The sequence below is a fragment of the Staurois parvus genome, unplaced genomic scaffold (genome assembly GCF_062004578.1).
Source record: "Staurois parvus isolate SC_StPar_1 unplaced genomic scaffold, SC_StPar_1.0 ptg000457l, whole genome shotgun sequence".
Taxonomy (NCBI): Eukaryota; Metazoa; Chordata; class Amphibia; order Anura; family Ranidae; genus Staurois; species Staurois parvus.
In genome coordinates this window covers 1502053-1521834 of record NW_028318253.1, presented here as the reverse complement: position 1 = coordinate 1521834, position 19782 = coordinate 1502053, and the positions used below count along the sequence as shown (strand labels likewise).

The window sequence follows — 19782 nt, the reverse complement described above, 5'->3', positions numbered from 1 at the left end:
GATGTATAAATACATAATATGCAAAATAATACACGCAGTATATACAAGATAAAAAACAATAAAGCTACAATGCCCCTTTAAATGATAGGGTTAATCAATAGAGTGCCAATTAGGACATAGTCTGGCAATGATGTAGATATCAAGCCTAGACTCGCAGGTATCAGTAGAAAAACCATCGCCCTCGATGTCACCCCTCCCAAGTCTTCCCATAAAAGGAGCAGAAGGACCTGTTTATATGTAGGATCACCTCTGTAAGCCAGCCAGCTGACACCCACATCTTCATCAGTCACCCAGGCTGTGCACTGCTATGAGGCTAATTCTCCACTCCGTGTTCTTCAACACCCTTGTGTGTCTGGGTAAGTCTCCATTTACTATACTATTGGTGGCCAACTCACCAATTTGGAAATAAAGCTGGCTATAGATATTACGAGGCGCCATTTGACTGCTCTCAGGCTTTTTTTATTGGCTAAGCCAGTCATATTTATTTATTACGGGTACTTCTATAGCGCCATCAATTCACGCAGAGCTTTACATATATTATACATTCACATCAGTCTCTGCTCCCAAGGAGCTTACAATCTAAGGTCTTCTCAGCCGTTTTACCATAGAGGCCTTAAAATTATCTTTAGGTCTCAGGGAACCCCTGCTAAAAAATGATTCTCAAAGTATATTATTTATTTTTTTTAATTTTATTTATTTCAGGTACTTATATAGCGCCGTCCATTTATGCAGCACTTTACATATACATTGTACATTCACATCAGTCCCTAACCCTCGAGGGGCGTACAATCTAAGGTCCCTAACTTTCATTCATACATACACATACTTGGGCCAATTTAGACAGGATCCAATTAATCTACCAGCATGTCTTTGGAGTGTGGGAGGAAACCGGAGTACCTGGGAGAAACCCACACAGGCACAGGGAGAACATGCAAACTCCAGGCAGGAGGTGCCGTGGTTGGGAATCGAGCCTACGACACTAGTACTGCCAGGCAGAAGTGCTAACCATTTAGTCACTGTGCTGCCCCCATATATATTAGCATGATCAGTACATTGTAGGGATACTAACCACTTTCCACCGACCTGGTGCATATATGCGGCCTCTCGCCAGGCTGGGCGGCTCTAGGTAAACACGTTATTGCACAATCCCATAGTAACAAATGGTACCAGAAAGCTCCCTATGAATACTTGTGATCGGGAGCTTTTCGATCATGTGAGTTGGTTCTGGCCAGCTCAGTGGATTGCTTCAAAAAAGTCCTGGATTCTTTCTTAGATACACAGAATATAACTAGATACTAACATTTATAGGTAAAGTTGATCCAGGGAATATCCGATTGCCTCCCGGGGGATCAGGAAGGAATTTTTTCCCCTGCGGGAGCAAATTGGATCATGCTTTGCTGGGTTTTTTGCCTTCCTCTGAATCAACTATGGGTATAGGATTATAATTTTTTTGTCTATGGTTGAACTGGATGGACTTTTTTCAGCCAGACTAACTATGGAACTATGTGACCACTGTGTCTGCCAATCACAGCAGATACGTGATCAGAATGCCCAACTCCATCTACTGGCATTTAGAGACTCTTAGAGGACCAGGAGGCAGTGGCAGTAAGCAGTTAATAAAAAAAATGTCCCCAGGGCTGGGACAAGGGGTGGGCAGAAGGGTAGGCCGCCCAGGGTGTCGCTTCATGTTTACTCTGCCAGCTAGTGCTTCAACATGCCTACTCTGTACCCCATCTGCCCAAACTGACACAAAAACAATCCCTGCATGCGACGTGCAACTACCTTCTAGCTGCTAGAAAGCCAGCAACTGGCCACACCTGTGCAGTCCACACTCCTTGGGCAGCCAGAGCAAGGGGGCAGACATTGGGCTCAGGGCTGTACACCCATTCTACAGCATGGATATATGCAGTTGGAGAGTGGGGACCAGGGGCGGACTGACCATTTGGAAACTCGGGCACTGCCCGAGGGCTGGGGTCAGTAGGGGGCCCCATGAGATGCCCCTGGTACCTTTTTCATAGGCTTTTTTGAGTTTGGGCAAAAACACAGGGGCCCCATGATCCCCTATTGCCCGGGGGCCCCATGAGTTGTCAGTCTGCCCCTGGTGGGGACAGTTCCACATCCTTGCCCTGGGAGATGGACAAACCTGTTCCAGTACTGAACGTAACATCCCTAGAACACCCGGAATGGCTCTATATGACAATTTTGTATGTGCTCATCATATCTATGTTTCTGTGCAAAGCACTATGGGTGGTATAGAGGAGGCTCCCTCTAGCCGGTGTTCAGCTGAAAAAGAATCTTCATGCATTGGTGGTCAGAGAATGAAGGGCCCCTAAGGGGGAACCATCTCCCAGTGACCAGCAGTGGCCAGTAAGAGAAAAGCCCCATTACATTGGTGATAAATTGGAAAAGGACCCACATAGGTGGCCAGTTGAAGGAGGGCCACCTTATATTGGTTGTAATTCGGAAAAGGGTCCCTTTACACCAACAGCGTCTGCAATATGAAGTATTCTGCATATTGTTGCGTGTCAACACAAGGGACTACTACCTGCGTTGGGGGTGCCATTAGGAAATAATAATAATAATGCACATTAGGCTGTGTTTTTTCATGCTTTTCTGGAAACGTGCGTGTTTTTTCCAGTGTTCTCGGAATGCTTAGGTGTGAATGCGGCCTATGTGGAAGTATGTAAGCATCCATCACTGGCCTCCTGCAAATGCTAGCTGCCAGGCTGTCTCCGGCTACAAAACCTCCGAGTTTGCTTCCAGGTAAAGCTGATGGCACATTGGCGATCTGGACTCTTGCAACAAATCGTCGGTGTCAGGAATAATAAGAGCCTGCCTTTGTGGAATCTTTTTCTCAGTAGCTGAGCCAGTTAGTGGCTGGCTCAGATCAGATCAAGATTTGACAACTTTCGAGGCCACCGAGGTAGCAATTCCATAGAGGTCACTGGAAGACTTTCCCGTGTGCCATCAGCCTCCTTGTAATGTTGGGAACAAAGGTCGGTGTTTCAAGTATTGAAGCCATTGGATCAACCAGCCATGGTAGTGGTCATGTTTGTTCCAGTACAGGTCCTCTGCACTTTCTCTGCATTGCTACAGTGAAGATCTATAAAGAAGTAAATTGAGGTTTATAAAAGCCTGCATTGCTTTCTATTGCCAGTAAGGCAATTATCCTTTAATGTTTGGATACAATGACTGTGCACTATTATCTCCACTAAATATACAGTATATACATATCTGTGTACAGGGCTTAAATAGTCAAGACTGTAAAACCTTGAGTGAAAAGTTGATGTCAAGTCACCTTCTAGTAAACACTAATTCCATTGTTACTCAGAAAGTAAAAAACATCATTAAATCCCACCTCTTTTTATTTGAGTTGTAGTGACAGCCCTTGCTGAACTCCTTCTATAAAAAGTACAGCATAGCTTCCTCCCATAGGCTTAAATCTGACCTCAAATGCTGTGAAGTTATCAGGAAGTTATGTATAGCCCCTTGCTGGCCCCTACCACCAGCCATAATCTGCCTGCATTGCGCAGAGAAGCACAGGGACCCAGTGATGATGTCACTAAAATAAGCAACAGTATGTAATGAAACCGTAAAGTATTTTTTAGCATGTTGATGAGGGGGGTAGGGAGGAACCAGGGAAGGAAAGATAAGCAGATTAAACAGCAACTTTTTTTAACTCTATATTCCATCATCTTATTGTAAGGTTCCGGTTTGCAAAACTCCCTCTATCTTATCACACGTGTCTTACAGGACATAATGCTCAGTTCTAATTGGTTAATAAATGCCACCATTTAGTAACTGTCAAATGTGAGCTTGCTTAAGAAGACCATAGACAATGCAAAAACCAAACGAAAATGTCGAATTGTCTGTTTTTTGCATCATTAGTGTGCCAGCTGCGACACATGATTTTCGTGCAGCAATCTAAAGTGCCTGATCCAACACAATGGATTTTTATTAGAAAAAGAAATCAATTGATTAAGTTTTTCGCTCAACCAAACTTTCGGATTTCAACTTGTCTATGGCCTGCCTTAGAGATAGTTAAGACCAGGGGCGGACTGACCATTTGGAAACTCGGGCACTGCCTGAGGGCCTGGGGTCAGTAGGGGGCCCCATGAGATGCCCCTGGTACCTTTTTCATAGGCTTTTTTGACTTTGGGCAAGGACACAGGGGCCCCATGATCCCCTATTGCCCAGGGGCCCCATAAGTTGTCAGTCCGCCCCTGGTTAAGACCCAGTAAAGCTCTGCTACGTTAGATGATTAGTGATTTGACTTGACTTCTCAACCATAACTGCGAAACTGAATGTATTTAAAGTATAATTTAAGGCAAACCTTTTTTTTTGTTAGTCTTGGATAGAGTGGAGAGGGATTAGAACCCTTATCATCTTTTATTGCTGTCTGTGCCCAAGGTAGGGGGATTCACCCTCACCTTTTGCCCTGCTAACCTTTAGCACTGAAAATGAAAATCCCACATTTTAGGTTGTCACTAGAACAGTAATAGAAGGGAAATCTCCCCATGGTGACACCAGGGGAATTTCTCACTTTGAAGGGATTTGCTTTCCCTTTTTTTTCCTTTTTTGGTTATGGAACAGGAAGGTAAAGCAAATCTCCCCAATCCCAGGTGGCAAATAAATCAACTCTCTCATACTTCGTCCAATATGGAAAATTACCAATTAAGCCTTAATTCTCCCAAACAGCGTATCTAATCCCTAAAATGAAAATATAATATATTACAAAGGTTATAACCTTCCCTTAACCCTCTTTCACATCATTACAAGTTGGCAATGTGTGCAAAATCGCATACATTCCCAACCCGCAGAAAAGCGTGCTTCCTTTTAGCAGATGTGCGGGGATGCCATTGTTACCCCCACGCATTGGCAAATGTGATGCGTGCCATACTGCATTGTGCCACACTCAGGGGCGGACTAACAACTCTTGGGGCCCCCGGGCAATAGGGGATCATGGGGCCCCTGTGTCCTTGCCCAAAGTCAAAAAAGCCTATGAAAAAGGTACCAGGGGCATCTCATGGTGCCCCCTACTGACCCCGGGCCCTCGGGCAGTGCCTGAGTTTCCAAATGGTCAGTCCGCCCCTGGCCACACTACCATGAAGCTCGACTTTTTTTAAAAAAGGTCAGAGTCTTTTTCCCTCCCGTTTCTATGGGTAGGACAGCCCATTGAAACAAATGTGTTGCTTACACACAGGTCGCAACAATCTGAACCAGGGCTTTCTCTATCCAAAGTGGAAACAAAAATTGACTTTAGTTATACTTTATACCATTTATCAATAATAAGAATTTTTTTTTTGAAACATTACATTTTAAAATAATAAATGCAATCATTTATACAGCATCTGCAATATGAAGTATACTGTAAATTATAAAGGAACAACAAAATAGTCAATATGTCCAAATATACGCCAAGTTAGAAACCTTCAAAAATATATTGCGGGAAAAGCATAGGGAAGGGTGGTGGTAATCCTGGGGGAAAGCCAGTTAATAATACTGAAACATACATATGTGAAAAAGGTAAAACAAAATAGTTTTGTTACTACAGATATTATAAATATAAGACAACAAAAATGTAAAAATAATATATTTTAGGGCAGGAATGATAAAAAGTGAATACCAAATTAAAGCCTTATTTGGTGAAATAGCCCAGTATTATTCTTTTGGATATAGCGTATATTTTTTAATGTTTGTGAATGTATGCTTTGTTTCTTGTTCTTCTAGCTTCCAGTCTCCGGTGTTTCAATTATAATGGCCTGCCAGACCGCGCCCATGAGGAACAGGTGGAGAAAACCTGTGAGAGCACTCATCAACACTGCTCCTCCTCTCTTTTTACATATGGGAGTGAGTATCAGACCCCTCATGTAAAACATGCACCTGATTGCTGCTGTCACACATAAAGAAGGAGGAGCTTATGCTGATATGTTCATATCTAAAACACAGCATAATTGTTAGAGATATGATTAGAAGAGGATCATGTGCTCCCTGGGGGTTAGGATGCAGTAAGTGGAGGAGGAGCTTGTGATGGCTGTCTGTTATTAAAGAAGTAATGGAGAGGAGCTTGTACTGCCTATTATTATTAGAGATGTGTTTGGGGTGAAGCTTCTGCTCCCTACCTGCCTATTAGCAGACATGCAGTGGGGAGGGACTTGTGTCATCTGATTGTTGGCAGAATTGTGGTGGGGAGGAGCTTGTGATGTCTACCTATTAGCAGAGTTATAGCTGGGAGGAGATTGTGTTGCCCTTTAAAAGACACACAGGGGGTAGAAGCTTGCGCTGCCTACCTGTTACTAAAGAATCAGTAGGGAAGAGCTCCTTCTTGTCTGGTAGCAGAGATTAAGTGGGGATCAACTCATGTGTCTGTTAGCGGAGATTCAGGATAAGATCAAAGCTGTCTTTTAGCAGAGAATCTGTGGGTAGAGATTCAGTAAGGAACAGTTCCTATTATCAGATATTCAGTGGAAATCAACTCCTGTCTGTTAGCAGAGATTCAGTGGGGATTGTAATGGTCGTACGTACTGGGCGCATTATTATTATTATTATTATACAGGATTTATATAGCGCCGACAGTTTGCTCAGCGCTTTACAATATAATGGGAGACATTACAGTTTAATACATGAGGGTTAGGAGGGCACTGCTCCTTGGAGCTTACAATCTAAGGGTATGAAAATGTTCGCGCACAATTGTAATAGAAAAAAAAAATCCCTTTGGCCACCACAATCCTTGTCCCACTAGTAGGGGTCACTTACAGCAGGGTAGGGGATACCAGCTGATCCAATCTTCAACTATCATAGCAGGTTTTACCACAAAGGGCCTTCAAGGACTCAAACTCTCAGCTGAGAGTCACTACCCTGGATATGTACAGTACCCTTCTGGTCCGTAAGGCAATGTATCATTGTGCAGGGTCCATTACTGACTGGGACAGGTTGTCCCTGTGGGTTCCACATGACAGGCTATGTGGGTGGCAGCCATGTTGTTCAAAATTCATCCATTACATTTTACTTGTTATTATCTTTTCTGTGTTGAACCAGAGACACAGCTGTAGTGACCTTACGCCTCCCTCCTCCTCCAGTTTACACAATCCACAACCTCGTAGTTGCATGCAGACATCTCTCATCAGTCCATTGACTGAACACACACAGACCCTTTCCATTAATCAATCCACATTTCAGTCTGGAAACCCTAATAAAACCATCACCCTTGCAAGCTTGAGCAATCTTGAGAACTAACAGACACTTGCAGCTCTCCACCTATCTTAAATACCGCAGCATTCCACATCCCTGATGGACTGGTTACCATCCAAAATTCTAAAACTTCGGTGTATTTAAGTACTCATGAAATAATAACAGCACAGCCATAGTAAGGACATATTTACTTTCCTTGGTTTATTTTATATCGCTTCAAGTCCAAATAGACCTATAGAAGGCAAATGGAACCCCTTAGCCTCCTAGGTAAAATAGACATCAGAAACCTGCCATCTTTATATTCATCCTGGAGCTAATTTCACACTGGAAAATAATATGCACATTCACAGACTGTAATAGGTAGGTATTCAGAGATAGTAATACCTATAGAAAATTGTATCTGGGACTTGGTCAGACGTGTTTTGACATCCCAGCAACCCCCCCTTGATGTGAAGAAAAGTGGAATGCAACCACATTTTGACAGCTCTCGTTTAACTTCAAATCAAGGAACAACTTGGTTTGTCACAGGGATCAGTTCCTTCCTGTCTGTTGGCAGAGATTCAGTAGGGGAGCAGCTTCTGCCTTTCATGGGATCTGCTTCTGCCAGTCTGATAGCTGGAATTCAGTGGTGAGAAGCTCCTGTTTGTCTGTTAGCAGAGACTGAGTAGGAAGGAGTTCCTGACTGTCTGTTAGCAGAGATTTGGCGGGGATCATCTCCTTCCTGTCTGTTAGCAAAATTTCAGGATTAGCTTCTGCCTGCCTGTTAGCAGAGATCCGGAGGTGAGGAGCCCCTGCCTGTTATCATAGATCCAGAGGTGAGGAGCCCCTGCCTGTTATCAGAGATCCAGAGGTGAGAAGCTCCTTCCTGTCTGTTAGCAGAGATCCAGAGGTGAGAAGCTCCTTCCTGTCTGTTAGCAGAGATTCATTGGGAAGAAGCTCCTTCCTGTCTGTTAGCAGAGATTAATTGGGGAGGGGTTCATGTCTGTCTGCTAGCAGAGATTCGGTGGGAAGGAGCTCCTGTCCATCTTTTAGCAGAGATTGGGTGGGAAGGAGCTCCTGCCCATCTTTTAGCAGAGATTGGGTGGGAAGGAGCTCCTGCCCGTCTTTTAGCAGAGATTGGGTGGGAAGGAGCTCCTGCCCGTCTTTTATCAGAGATTGGGTGGGAAGGAGCTCCTGCCCGTCTTTTATCAGAGATTGGGTGGGAAGGAGCTCCTGCCCGTCTTTTAGCAGAGATTGGGTGGGAAGGAGCTCCTGCCCGTCTTTTAGCAGAGATTCGGTGGGAAGGAGCTCCTGCCCATCTTTTAGCAGAGATTGGGTGGGAAGGAGCTCCTGCGCGTCTTTTATCAGAGATTGGGTGGGAAGGAGCTCCTGCCCGTCTTTTAGCAGAGATTGGGTGGGAAGGAGCTCCTGCCCGTCTTTTAGCAGAGATTGGGTGGGAAGGAGCTCCTGCCCGTCTTTTAGCAGAGATTGGGTGGGAAGGAGCTCCTGCCCGTCTTTTAGCAGAGATTGGGTGGGAAGGAGCTCCTGCCCGTCTTTTAGCAGAGATTCGGTGGGAAGGAGCTCCTGCCCGTCTTTTAGCAGAGATTCGGTGGGAAGGAGCTCCTGCCCGTCTTTTAGCAGAGATTCGGTGGGAAGGAGCTCCTGCCTGTCTTTTAGCACCTTGTCATTAGATGGGTTAAGCAGCAAAACCATAAGCTTACTTGCAAAATATGAGATTAAAGGGCCAGAGAGCTGCTGCTTTTCTGGTTTTCTAAGCATCTCAATACAGTGCTGGTGACATATCCATTACTTACAAGGGTAAAAAGGGATGGGGGCAGCATCAAGGGGTGTTCTGTCTATGGATATAGAGTAACTACTACTATTTTCACCTCTAGATCAGCTGAATGGAGATGTGTTGGTGAAGGGATGTTCTACTGGGCAGACATGTAACCAAACCCAGAGTGGTCCTATACAATTCATTGACACCAAGGAGACCGTCCTGTGCTGTGACACCGAATTGTGCAATGAACACTTGATGCCAGGTGAGCACTGATTCTAAATAAACATGTATAGGATTGGCCACACAAGAGCATATACAAATCAGGAACCAGCCAGAATAGAAATTTGGAGCTGTCATCACTGACTTCATAGAGGTTGTCATCTACATCCTTGTTTAATTGCCCACAGATTCAATGGCCTGGAAAAATGATGCAGTCTGGGGGCTTTAACTTCAGTGGCTGCATCATTTAAATGTATATATATTTAAAATATATTTATTAAATATATTATTTAGTATTAAACCCAAAAGCAAACATTTCTTATTTTGCAGCTTACCGATTCTTAGATGTGATGGCTACATTAGGTTTATTTTTCAGGCTTTCTTTCTTTTATTTTCATTTGGTGATCCAGCCAGTAAATCTGTTGTTTTTCAGAAGAACAGGCTCTCTTGCAGTTATAGGGATGGGAATAAACCATTTAATACTGGCAGGGGTGCTTACAATGATCAGCTTTCATTTATTTATGTAAGACCTTTATCCCAAAAGGAAAAAAAACTGTACTTGCGGTAATAGATTATAAAGTATTAGCTGGAGTTTGGCTTCAATTTGTTAGTGTATCTAAATCTGCTAGTACATCTAACACTCCCCTTCCCTCAGGCTGACAATGTTGCTGTCTAAAGGTGCCTCCTGTGTTCCTTCATCCAGAGTGGGGCCACTCTAATACAGAAGGTGTGTCACTGGCCAGATTACCAGGTGAAAACAGAGGGGAAAAAAAGACTAAAAAGAGGAAAACTGATGCAACCACCACATCTAATGATTGATCAGCTGCAATATATTACATTTTTGCTTTTGTTAAATTTCAATCCTTGGCAGACAGCTGACCACTCAGCTTAAAGTGCCCTACATTCATGTGTAACGCATGCAGTGGTGCAGCATTTACAGGATTAAAACAGGCTGCGAGGTGGTGACATATCGTCACCACACCGCCTGTCAAATGCCCCTTAAAAGCAATCTACTGCAGATTTTTTTAAAGAAGGTTAACAAGGGCTATATATAGTCATCTCAAACAACATAGCCAGGTGGGTTACTGTAGTGCAGTTCTGCATTAAAACTAGGTCACCTTCCTGTCTATAGCCTTGGCTAAAACACAGGAGCAGCAGAAGACTGATGTGTCATCACTCTGCTCTTCTCCTCCTAAGGAGTTTACAGTCTCTACTACAGACGCCAAGATCAAGGTGAAGGTTGACTACCCATTCAGTGTGCAGGAAAAGCAGAGCACCCTGGTAAAACCTGCATACAGAGGGAAACCAAACCAGCTCCATGCTGATAGCATCCCTGGTGGAATTTTATAATCCATAACTCCAGGGGTTCAAGCCAAGAGTACTAACCACCATCTACTAATTGCAGATCTAGGAGAGGATCCACGGATAGAGTGTCTGGCATGTCAAGGAAATCCCTCATCTTGTGGGGGCAGCGGTCATCCAAGGTTGAGATGTGGGCCATCCCAGAAAACCTGCATTGAGGTCTCCATCACCACTTCACTCAGAGGTGTGTACTCATTTGGTACAGTTAGGACTAAAAATAAAAATTGTAAAAAAAAATATATATATATATATATACAGTGAAGGAAATAAGCATTTGATCCCCTGCTGATTTTGAATGTTTGCCCACTCACAAAGAATTGATCAGTCTAACAATCGAATGGTAGGTGTATTGTAACACTGAGAAACAGAATAACAACAACAAATTCAAAAGAAATGCATGTCTAACAAATGATGCACTGATTTGCATGTTCATGAGGGAAATAAGTATTTAATCCCCTATCATTCAGCAGGATTTCTGGCTACCAGGTGTCTTTCATACAGGTAAAGAGCGGAGATTAGCAGCAGTCTCTTAAAGAAAGTGCTGCTAATCTCATTTTGTTACCTGTATAAGAGACACCTGTCCACAGGAGCAATCAAACAATCAGATTCCAAACTCTCCACCATGGCAAAGACCAAAGAGCTGTCCAACGATGTCAGGGACAAGATTGTAGACTTACACAAGGCTGGACTGGGCTACAAAACTATCGCCAAGCAGCTTGGTAAGAAGGTGACAACAGTTGGTGCAATCATTCGCAAATGGAATAAAACACAAAACAACTGTCAGTCTTCCTAGGTCTGGTGCACCATGCAAGATCTCACCTCGTGGCCTGTCAATGATCATGAGAACAGTGAGGAATCATCCCAGAATCTTGTCAATGATCTCCAGGCAGCTGGGACCACCAAGAAAACAATTGGTAACACACTACGCCAACAAGGATTGAAATCCTGCAGTGCCCGCAAGGTTCCTCTGCTCAAGAAAGCACATGTCCAGGCCCGTCTGAAGTTTGCCACTGAACATCTGAATGATGCAGAGGAGGACTGGTTGAAAGCATTGTGGTCAGATGAGACCAAAATCGAGCTCTTTGGAATCAACTCAACTCGCCATGTTTGGAGATGGAGGAATGCTGCCTATGACCCCAAGAACACCATCCCAACTGTCAAACATGGTGGTAGAAACATTCTGCTTTGGGTGTGTTTTTCTGCTAAGGGGACAGGACAAAAGGGATGATGGACAGGGCAATGTACCATGAAATCTTCGGTGAGAACCTTCTTCCCTCAGCCAGGGCATTGAAAATGGGTCGTGGATGGGTGTTCCAGCATGACAATGACCCAAAACACATGGCCAAGGCAACAAAGTAGTGGCTCAAGAAGAAGCACAGTAAGGTCCTGGAGTGACCTAGCCAGTCTCCAGACCTTAATCCAACTGAAAATCTGTGGAGGGAGCTGAAATTTCGAGTTGCCAAACATCAGCCACCAAACCTTAATGACTTGGAGAGGATCTGCCAAGTGGAGTGGGCCAAAATCCCTCCTGAGATGTGTGCAAACCTGGTGGCCAACTACAGGAAACGTCTGACCTCTGTGATTGCCAACAAGGGATTTGCCACCAAGTACTAAGTCATGTTTTGTGAAGGGGATCAAATATTTATTTCCCTCACACACACACACATACAGTTAGGTCCATATATATTTGGACACAGCTACAATTTTAGTTTTTTTCAGGTATTTACCAAGATATAATTATATAACAATATATATATGGGCTGAAAGTGCACACTTTCAGGTTTAGTTTGAGGGTATGTACATCCAAATTGGAGGAAGGGTTTAGGAATTACAGCCATCCTCCCTTTTTCAAGGGACAAAAAGTAATTGGACAGTTGACTCAAAAGTTGTTTCATGGCCAGGTGTGGGCTACTCCTTTGTTATGTCTTCATCAATTAAGCAGGTATAAGGTCTGGAGTTGATTCTAAGTATGGTATTTGCATTTGGAATCTATTGCTGTGAACCTACATCATGCGTTCAAAAGAGCTGTTCATGCAAGTGAAACAGGCCATTGTAAGGCTTCAAAGACTAAACAAATCCATCAGAGAGATAGCAGCAACATTTAGAAGTTGTCAAATCAACAGTTTAGCACATTCTGAGGAAAGAAGAATGATTGGTGAGCTCTGCAATATAAAAAGGCATGGACGTCCACAGAAGAAAACAGTGGTGGATGATCGCAGGATCCTCTCTATAGTAAAGAAAAACCCATCCACAGCATCCAGACAAGTGAAGGTCACTCTCCAGGAGGTGGGCGTATCGTTGCCAAAGTCTACAATCAAGAGAAGACTTCATGAGAGCAAATACAGAGGGTTCACCACAAGGTGCAAACCATTCATGAGCCTGAAGAATAGAAAAGCCAGATTAGACTTTGCTAAAAAACATCTAAAACATCCTGACCAGTTCTGGAAAAGCATCCTTTGGACGGATGAAACTTAGATGAATCTGTACAAGAATGACGGGAAGAAAAAAGTGTGGAGAAGGCTTGGAACAGCTCATGATCCAAAGCACACCACGTCATCTGTAAAACATGGTGGAGGCAGTGTGATGGCATGAGCATGCATGGCTTCCAGTGGCACTGGGTCATTGGTGTCTATTGATGATGTGACAGAAGACAGAAGCAGCCAGATGAATTCTGCAGTGTTTACAGATATACTGTCAGCCCAGATTCAGCCAAATGCAGCAAAGTTGATTGGACGGCTCTTCACAGTACAGATGGACAATGATCCAAATCACACTCCAAAAGCAACCCAGGAACCTTTGAAGGAACAGAAGTGGAATATTCTGCAATGGCCGAGTCAATCACCTCATCTTTACCCAATTGGTGACATACAGAGCCAAAAGTATGAAAATTGTGCCTGTGTCCAAATATATATGGAACCTAACTGTATATATTCAGAAATATTGCACACATTTTTAAGCCAGTAGGTGGAGCTCTAGGCTCATTTTAATGTATTTTACATGCTTTCCTTGCCTACTTTGCTTATAAAAATTCTGTTGTTTACAGAGGTCAACAGCTGAACATGAAATTTACACATACACGCATAAAAGAGTCAGAAGAGTAACCCCCACACACACACTCTATTATTGTAAGCACCTACTTTTGTTGTATCTCAGTGCTGCTGATCTCCCATAGCCTTTTTGCAACACTGCTTTTCTATATACACTCCAGTGATGGCTGCATCTCCTATGTTTCCTGATGGTTCAACAATGGACCGTGCCTGTGTGATGTGTTTTGAAATGGCCATTTGTAGTCTAAATCAGTTGCTTGCATGCCAGGATGACAACACAGGATCACAAGACAGGGACTGAGCATTTTACTCTGTTGGCCAACTTATGTAAAAGTTGAACTCCAGGATCAGCAAATATTGTCTAGATACATTTATCATTTGTAATCTTCCTTGAATTTTGGTGAGCTTTATGTATTTCTTCCAGATCTGTGCAGTAATTCAGAGTGAAACTTTTCCTTCCTGTAATAAAGACCGGTCACTGCTACTCTTTCACTTAGTGCAGGGTGACTGGTCTTGTCTCCACCCCCTCCTGTAGTTTCCTATGGCCTGCTGGGCCCCTCCCACAACTCTGCTCTCTGCACAGCTATGTACAGCCCAGTGAAGATGTCACTGCTACATTTAAAAAAGGTAATATCTAGGTATGCAAATGCTTTTGATGGGAAAAATACATCGCTCAAAAAAATTAAAGGAACAGGAAAACACATCAGATCAGAATGTAAGGATGCCCCATCGTTTGATGGAAATGACAATTATCAACCTACAGAGGACTGAATTCAAAGACACCCCAAAAATCAATTGAAAAAATGATGCAGCAGGCTAGTCCATTTTGATGAAATTTCATTGCAGCAACTCAAAATGGTCCTCAGTATTTTGTATGGCCCCCATTTGCTTGTATGCATGCCTGACAACATCGGGATATGCTCCTAATGAGACGGATGGTGTTCTGGGGAATTTCCTCCCAGATCTGGACCAGGGCATCACTGAGCTTCTGGACAGTCTGAGGTGCAACCTGGCGGCGTTGGATGGACCGAAAAATGATATCCCAGAGGTGTTCTACTGGATTTAGGTCAGGTGAGCGTGGGGGCCATTCAATGGTATCAATTCCTTCATCCTCCAGGAACTGCCTGCATACTCTCACCACATGGGGATGGGCATTGTTATGCACCAGGAGGAACCCAGGACCCACTGCACCAGTGTAGGGTCTGACAATGGGTCCAAGGATTTCATCCCGATACCTAATGGCAGTCAGGGTGCCATTTTCTAGCCTGTAGAGGTCTGTGCGTCCCTCCATGGATATGCCTCCCCAGACATCACTGACCCACCACCAAAACGGTCATGCTGAACGATGTCACAGGCAGCATAATGTTCTCCACGGCTTCTCCAGGCCCTTTCACGTCTGTCACATGTGCTCAGGGTGAACCTGCTCTCATCTGTGAAAAGCACAGGGTGCCAGTGGCAGACCTGCCAGTTCTGGTGTTCAATGGCAAATGCCACATGAGCTCTGTGGTGACGGACAGCGAGCACAGGGCCCACTAGAGGACGTCAGGCCCTCAGGCCACCCTCATGAAGTCTGTTCTGATTGGTCAGAGACATTCACACCAGTGGCCTGCTGGAGGTCATTTTGTAGGGCTCTGGCAGTGCTCAACCTGTTCCTCCTTGCACAAAGGAGCAGATACTGGTCCTGCTGATGGGTTAAGGACCTTGTACGGCCCTGTCCAGCTCTCCTAGAGTAACTGCCTGTCTCCTGGAATCTCCTCCATGCTCTTGAGACTGTGCTGGGAGACAAAAAATGTCAATGGCCTCCACCTGTAAAACCATTCCTGTTTTGGAGGGTCGTTCTATTTGTTGCCCATCTAGTGCACCTGTTAATTTCATTAACACCAAAGCAGCTGAAACTGATTAACAACCCCCTCTGCTGCTTACCTGACCAGATCCATATCCCAGGAGTTTCATTGACTTGATGCTATACTCTGATTAAAAAGTGTTCCTTTATTTTTTTTGAGCAGTGCATATTTAAAGTCAGACAATAAATGGTACCACTTAAACCACATTGTCTACAGTAATCGATGGCTAACAGTACAACACTCTACTATTGCACTGAAAACTAGCCTACAATATATAGGAAGACTGTGAATGATTCAGCCTACCACTGAAAACCAACACATGACTTTAGGGTGGAGTTGGCCTTTAAAAAACCTGGGTCGGCTGATGATTCAGAATTCAGTCACATGAAGCTCAGCAAATGGTTTTCTTTTATTGCCTGCAAGCTGTTTATATAGCAGAGAAACAGAACGTTTATTGCTGCGTTTTATGTTTGTAAGACCCGCCTTTCACGTCACACTAGCTGAAGGAGCTTTCTAATATAACTTGTTTATCGAAGGCTGGTTCATCTATAGGGCTGAGCCTATAGCCAAGTATACAGCAATAGGTGTATGCAGCTGAAATGGCAAGGAGAGGGTTCCAAAGTGTACACCCCCCCCCCCCCACGGCTCTTTAATTTCAAGTTACAAAAATATAAAAAAAACATAAATTTAAAAAAAAAAAAGGAATTGAAGGGTTAATAAAAACAATTAGTCTTAACTCAATTTTACAGCTATTTTCAATGTTAAAATGCTAATTAGGGTTAAATAATTTTTTTTCTGCAATTTGACCCTTTTATAAAGGCACTTGTAGTTAAAACTTTAGTTACCCCTCCATTTTTAAAAAGTATTCTTCAATTCCCTATTTGTTGTGTTTGTTTTTGTAGCTCTGAATTAAAAAAAAAAGAAAAACTAAGAGGCAAAGGAATTGAATAATGAATAAAAATATATGGGATTAACTAAAGTTGTAACTAAAAACTTTAGGGTTACATGATTTTTCAGCAATTTGACTCTTTTAAAAAGGTGCTACAATATACAAGGTACTCTGGCACCCAAAGTGAAGATGCCAAAATGTGCTCTTTAATTTCAGAGCTACGAAAACAAAGAAAAATAGAAAAAAAAAAAGTTTAAAAATGAAAAAAAAAATGAAAAATAGAAATTAAAAAAATGAAAAATAAAAAAACAAATTCAAGCTAAAAAAAATTGAGTGGCAAGGGAACTGAGGCGTTAATAGAAATATTTAGAGACACATACTTTACCTATAAATTTTAGGGTTAATAAACTAACTAGGGTTAGCTATAATTTTTGTCTGCAATTTGTCTCTTTTTAAAATGCCTCTACAATCATATTTCAGGTACAGATATTTTTTTTAAAACCGTGCACTACAAACAGGAATAAATACAAATTTTAAAAAGTTCACATACAAAGACTATAAAAAAGAAATCTTAAAAAAAAATAGGGTTCACTAAGGGGTTTATTTATTAAAAAAATAGCAAAATTGCATGTGCATGCATTCTGTACTAATGGGGCAAAGTGAATATTATGAGGCTCTTTTCTCCCCCCCCCCACCCCGGTTTGGATGTCATTTATTCATAATAGCATGAATCAGGAAAATAACCCATTACTAGATGCAGCCGACAATCAGTTTTTATTTCCTATGATCATCGCTGCTTTTAGTGGCCCTAATGCGGTATCATCCGGAACAGAAACTCCACTTTTGTTGAAAAAACACATTCCCCTCTGGGTGATCTATGTACATTGCAGGGATTTTAACACACTCTGTTACAGATTCCTGCCGTTTGGAAGTATTTTTTTAATATCAATCAGCCGCTACACTTTCAGGACTCTAATGAGAAAAGCGGCAGGGTCTGCATCCCTTTAGACATGATTTCCTTTTGGGAATATCTCACCGAAAAGGAAAGTTGTCCTGCAGGGGATGCCCAAAATCTGACTTGCTGCTTAGTGCAGACCTCTGGGAAAATCAGTCAGCTGATCACACAAACAGGAAATCACCATTCTGGTGGCATTCTATACACCTACAGAACCTCCAGGTTGCCATATTGTATTGAATGTTACAGAAAATTGAAAACAAAAGGTAATTTTTTATAAAATTCAATTACAATGCGACTTGTGTTGTAATTGTAAAAAAATATAAAATTATATATATACTGTATATACAGTGCTCAGCATAAATGATTACACCCCAGCAGATTTGTCAGAAAACCTTTACTTTCCTTTCAGAATCCACATTTTTCATGGGACACTATACTACAAAATACTCCCACAAACGCGGGCCATTAATTGCAAACAAGATTTGTTAATTTGCACACACAAAAAAGTATTTTTTCTTAGAAATTAATTTAAGACCATATTGCAAAAATGAATACACCCCAAAGAAAGTCTTAAGAGTAAACCTAAATTTTAGACAACAACATCCTAATTAACAAGAATTCAACTACAGGTGAGTCTAATTATTCATTAAACAGGTGTCCAGCAGACAGTTGATTATAAAAGGGCGTTACTTAACAAAGAAAACCCCACCCATTTCATGCTGTCAGCAATGGCACCACGTGGAAGAGAAATGTCACAAGGACTGAGAAAGAAAATAATTTTTTTACATAGGAAAGGTGAAGGTTACAAGATCAGCAAAGCTTTACTTATCAGTCAGAATACTGTAGCAAAAGTGATACAAAAATTTAACAAAGATGGAACTGCAACCATCTCACAGAGACGTCAAGGCCATCCACAGAAGTTAACACCTCGACAGAAGCGTCTTCTGATGAGAAGGGTTGAAGAAAATCGACATGCAAGTTCACTGCAGTTAGCTAAAGACGTAGAAAGCCAAACTGGGGTGATTGTTTCCCCTGATACAATAGGGGGTACACTGCAGAGGAATGGCATGCATGGGTGTCGTCCACAAAGATAGCCTCTCCTAAAGCCCATGCACAAAAAAGCCAGCCTAGAATTTGCCAGGGCCCATGCTGAAAAAGAAGAAGACTACTGGGACTCTGTACTCTGGAGCGATGAGACCAAGATAAATGTTTTTGGTACTGATGGCTTCAAAACTGTATGACGTCACAAAGGTGAGGAGTACAAAGGAAAATGCATGGTGCCTACAGTAAAACATGGTGGTGGCAGTGTCCTTCTGCAGGGCTGCATGAGCGCTGCTGGTGTCAGGGAGCTGCATTACATTGATGGTATCATGAATTCACAGATGTACTGCTCTATATTGAAAGAGAAGATGATACGATCACTCTGTGCCCTTGGTCGTTGTGCACTTATCCAACACGCAATGGTCCAAAGCACACATCTAAAGCCACTGTTGCATTTCTGAAGAAGAACAGGGTGACAGTGACTCAGTGGCCAACCATGTCTCCTGATCTGAACCAAATGGAACACCTATGGGGAATTCTAAAGAGACAAGTTGAGCATCAACCTTCATCCAGCATCCAGGCTGTAAAAGAGGTCATTCTTGAAGAATGGAAAAAAGATCGATGTTGCAATATGTCACCAACTTGTTTATTCCATGCCTAGAAGACTTGGTGCTGTGCTTACAAATCATGGAGGTCATACAAAATACTAGATGTCGTTTTTGTTGTGGGGTGGATCGCATCAACTAATTTGAGTAAAACCAGAAATTTTGTAATCTAAGTTATATTATTAGCCTTACTTTCATATAATGAGCTAAACAAATGTTCTATATGTCCAAATTTTGTAAACTGTTCTTGTGTTCATTGAGATATTTTATATATATATATATATATATATATATAAAAATAAAAATACATTTTACTTTTCTAAAGGGGTGTACTCATTTATGCTGAGCACTGTATATATATATATATATACAGTTGCAAGAAAAAGTACGTGAACCCCTTGGGATTACGTGGAGTTTTGCATGAATTGGGCATAAAATGTGCTCTGAACGTCATCTAAGTCACAACAATAGAAGAACACAGTCTGCTGAACATAATACTACACAAACATTAGATGTTGCCACGGTTTAATTGCACATAACATGTAAACATTCACGGTGCAGGGAAGAAAAAGTATGTGAACCCTTGGACTTAATAACTGGTTGACCCTCCTTTGGCAGCAATAACCTCAACCAAACGTTTCCTGTAGTTGCAGATCAGACCTGCACAACGATCTGGAGTAATTTTGGACCACTCCTCTTCACAAAACTGTTTCAGTGTAGCAATATTCTTGGGATGTCTGGTGTGAATCGCTCTCTTAAGGTCATGCCACAGCATTTCAATCGGGTTGAGGTCAGGACTCCGACTGGGCCACTCCAGAAGGTGTATTCTGTGCTGTTGCAGCCATTGTTTTGTTGAATTACTTGTAT

The 19782-nt window shown here is 42.5% G+C and overlaps 1 protein-coding gene across 1 annotated transcript in view; it reads left to right on the top strand.

The window, feature by feature from the left end:
* Positions 1-216: 216 nt before the first annotated feature.
* The window catches only part of PLAUR (plasminogen activator, urokinase receptor), a 36054-nt gene continuing 16488 nt past the window's right edge, over positions 217-19782 (top strand). Inside the window, exons 1-4 of the mRNA XM_089688872.1 lie at positions 217-356; positions 5731-5850; positions 9066-9212; positions 10575-10715. Of these exons, the coding sequence (XP_089544998.1) occupies positions 308-356; positions 5731-5850; positions 9066-9212; positions 10575-10715 (457 nt within the window). The 5' untranslated portion in view covers positions 217-307. The remainder of the gene's footprint in view (positions 357-5730; positions 5851-9065; positions 9213-10574; positions 10716-19782) is intronic.